The 3,633-nt window shown below is 47.3% G+C and overlaps 1 protein-coding gene across 1 annotated transcript; it reads left to right on the top strand.

The window, feature by feature from the left end:
* The first annotated feature begins 1,549 nt into the window (after positions 1 to 1,549).
* COCSADRAFT_42094 (uncharacterized protein) lies at positions 1,550 to 3,326 on the top strand. Its single transcript, XM_007707963.1, has one exon. It carries the CDS (start codon positions 1,817 to 1,819, stop codon positions 3,008 to 3,010), a length of 1,194 nt encoding a protein of 397 aa, XP_007706153.1. The 5' UTR covers positions 1,550 to 1,816; the 3' UTR covers positions 3,011 to 3,326.
* Positions 3,327 to 3,633: the final 307 nt, after the last annotated feature.

The raw sequence follows: 3,633 nt of genomic DNA on the forward strand, positions 1-3,633 counted from the left end.
TCCTTCTCGTGGTGGTGAAGTCTCTAGAGATTCCTGGGTTGGCAGCTTGCCAGCTTTCTTCTCCGAGACGGTTTGGTCCTGTAATCGGACCGATTTCCGGGGTGGTTCCTTAGAACTACCGGGTTTTGGCGGGTCAACCATCAGCGATTGCCTCTGAGGTTGATGGGTTATTGGTAGTCTCCGAGTCTCTACCGTGGCGCACTCTACGCGACTTTTACCGAAGTAATCTGCCTCGCGAGGAGCGCAGAAGTTCCAAACCCAAAGGCTTCGGCCGGCAGGAGATCAATGGGATCCTGCCTAGGTGAATGTCAGATGTGACGGTGTAAGTATCCGGATCGGTTCCGGATAACTTGAGGTTGGACGTAGTCTGAACAAACAGCTGCGATATTGTTTTGAAGCCGTCACCGGCTGGGACGAGACTTTTGATATAATGTAACGGCGCAGGCAAGACTACTCGGATCAGTATCGGCAGTAGCGTCACTCAGAGGCATATGGGAGTGCGTGGGACATCAAACGAGCCTTGATTCGAATAGACACCTATAGGCCTTGTACGAAAGGATATCAAAAGTCTACAGAGCTAGCTACAGGGAGTGTCTCCTTATATACTTATCTTAGTCGGATCCGAATCGGATCCGACCTCACAACGAGTGGTTGATGAAGAGGGCGGCGAGTACTACCTCCGATCCGGCTCTGGGATTGGTCCGATACATGGCGAAGTTGTAACATCGTTACACTATCTAAACTTATATAAAGCGCTATAGCGGTAGTAGGCATAATAGAGATAAGCCTAAAGACGGCGAAGAGCTTTATATACATAGTGTCGTCTGTTATAACTAAACTAGTGGTAGTATAGCGCGCTCGTACTCGCTGTCCATATTAAGTAGCTATAACTAGTTAAGTACAAGCTCTAGCTTCTACAGAGCAAGACTAGTTCGCCGCCAGCCGCTCTATATAGTAGTGCGCGTAAAGGTAAGACGTCGGATCTTAGCAAGAGTCGCTAGAAAGTCTACCTTATTAATATCTTTTAAGCCAGTGCGAGACGCCCACTCTAAGCAGCGGCTGTAGTACTATGTTACAAGTAACAAGAAGGATTCTCTCCTTGACAAATGACGAGATGGCTGAAGGCCTAAGGACGTCCACGTCAGAAGGTAATGATCATCGCGGGGCGAAGATCACGTGACTGGCTTCACGCCAAGACCAAGTATCCCGCGCTAGTATGTGAGGACACCCTCACACGTGACTAGATGTCTTCAGGGACTTCAGAAGATACAGGGGTTATTTCGTGAAGACTGTGAAGCCAGGACTAGAAGTAATAAGGATATAAGGATAGATGGATTTCATTATTACTCTCGTTGTGGTTAACTTAAATTATACTTTCTTACTAGTTACTTAACTTTATAAGATTGATACTTATTAGTCTATTCGATATAGATTAGGAATTATTAAACCTATTATTATCTATCTTATAAGCACGCCCACTCTACTGCATCGCTAGATAACTACCTTACGGCGCTATTTACATATCCTTACTCGCCCTAACTTGGATTATGTAAAGGGCTGCGCCCGTGATCTCTACTGAAGGGATCACGTGATCTTCGACCACGTGATATACCTTCTGTACGGACACGTGATCAGAAGCGAGTAGGTATAAGAGAAGTCTGTACTTAGTTATCTTCTCTTTTTCTCATCTTTTAGCTTCTGTACGATAGGTAGAAGCATACTCGTTCGCTAGGCCTCTCCGCCCATAACATAAGCTAAAAGATCACTTTAACCTCTCTTACTCTTTTCTCTCGTACGGAGCGAGAGAGAATTGAGAATGCAAAACGAGCAAGATATAACGATGGAGCTACATAAGCCTATGCCAAACCTAGAACCCAGTAACGACCCACCAAGGCCTCCAACGTACGAGGAGCTCACAGAAAGCTGGAGCCAACTGAATGCAACGAATAATCTACTCCGACGAAACCTAGACCAGATAGCTACAAGACTTAAGGACGCTGAAGGCGTACGAGAAGAACTCCAAGAGATGAAAGCCCTTTTTCTCCGTACGGTACAGGGGCAAGCTACCCCTAACGCACAGACTCCCAATCTCACGCCAAGTATGGAAAGTCAGCAACCTCCTAGCCAGCCTCTAGCTACGACTACGCCCGTACAAGAGTTTGGAAAAGCTAGACTCCCTGATGTTAGAATCTTCGAGAAAGGTTCACACGAAGAATACACGCAGTGGAAGATGCAGATCCGTACGAAACTATCAGCGGATTACCTAGCTTACCCTACGGAGTTCTACCAAGCTCACTATGTGATCTCCCGGACGGGAGAACTAGCCTTTTCAGCATTACAGGCTTACGTACAAGACTTCATAAGCAGAAACGTATCACCTAGCTTGAGTAAGCTTTGGGAGCAACTAGACGCGTTCTTCGAAGACCCTTCAATTAAGCAAAAAGCTCTACAGTATCTCCGTACAACTAAGCAAGGAAAAGGCGAGTTTCTTCTCCACGTACGAGCCTTTAACCTAAAGTTCAACGAAGCCGGTTTCGGACAAGACGATAACGCGCTGAAAATTGACTATCTCAAGAATTCTCTCAATAGAAAGCTACTACGCTACCAAGCTGGGTACCAGCCTCCTTCAAACGAGACGTACGACGCCTTTGTTCATCGACTTAGGAACACTTGGGAGAATCTCAAGGTAATTGACCAACTCTCGTCCAACGCGCCCTCTTACTCTACCTCTCTTCCTACGTCTACCCCAGCTGCCGTAGACGAAATGGACTGGACGCCTAATGTAGGCGCCATGCGTCCCCGTACGAGGAACGAGTACTGGGGTACACAAAGCCAAATTGCTCAACGCAAGGAGGAGGGCAGCTGCCTACGTTGTGGCATCCACGGCCACCTCGTACGGCAGTGTAAAGCAGCAGTCCCAAAACGCACGCGTAAGCCAGAGACCGTGACAAAAGTCCTAGCTGCTACCTTAGAAGACGAAAGCTCGGACGAGGGAAAAGAGGAGCCCTAGTCCAAAAACGCCGACTAGGGCAGCCAAAGCAGGTTAAGCAGGTCGTACGACCTGTCCAAGAGCTACTTCACCAACTAAAGCCTACTCAGCCAATGTCCATAGACGTAATCGTTAATCTTTTGAAAAACGCTACTGCTATGATTGATAATGGGTGCTGCACTTATGCGATAGTATGTGAAAGACTCGTACGAGAACTTGACCTGCCGCGCGTATCTATCCCTACTAGGGAAATTGAAGGTGTCAATAACCAGAAAAGCACTGTACGAGCTATTACTCAATTCACTGTAGATGTTGGAGGAATTAAGCGAAAAGCAGCCGCTTTCATTACCACGTCCACGTACGAGTACGACATTATTTTAGGGAAGACCTGGCTTGAAGATGTAGGAGGTGTTATTGATGCGGCCGGACGAACACTTCTTCTTCCACGTTACGATCTCTCTATACCTAGCATAGAGAGAACCAAACCACTACAGAACTTCGCTGCAATCTCAGCAGCCGCCTTTCAGGCCCACGTACGACGAAGCCGAAAACAGCCAGCTCTGCAAGTCTTCGCTGCCAGTCTCCAAGACATCGAGAAAGCTCTCCGTCCGAAGACGCAGCTAACTATAGCAGAAGTAACCAAG

This window comes from Bipolaris sorokiniana, assembly GCF_000338995.1.
Source record: "Bipolaris sorokiniana ND90Pr unplaced genomic scaffold COCSAscaffold_58, whole genome shotgun sequence".
Classification (NCBI taxonomy): Eukaryota; Fungi; Ascomycota; class Dothideomycetes; order Pleosporales; family Pleosporaceae; genus Bipolaris; species Bipolaris sorokiniana.

Coding starts and splice junctions, on each gene's coding strand:
- COCSADRAFT_42094 (XM_007707963.1), top strand. CDS start 1,817: ATGCAAAACGAGCAAGATATAACGATGGAGCTACATAAGCCTATGCCA.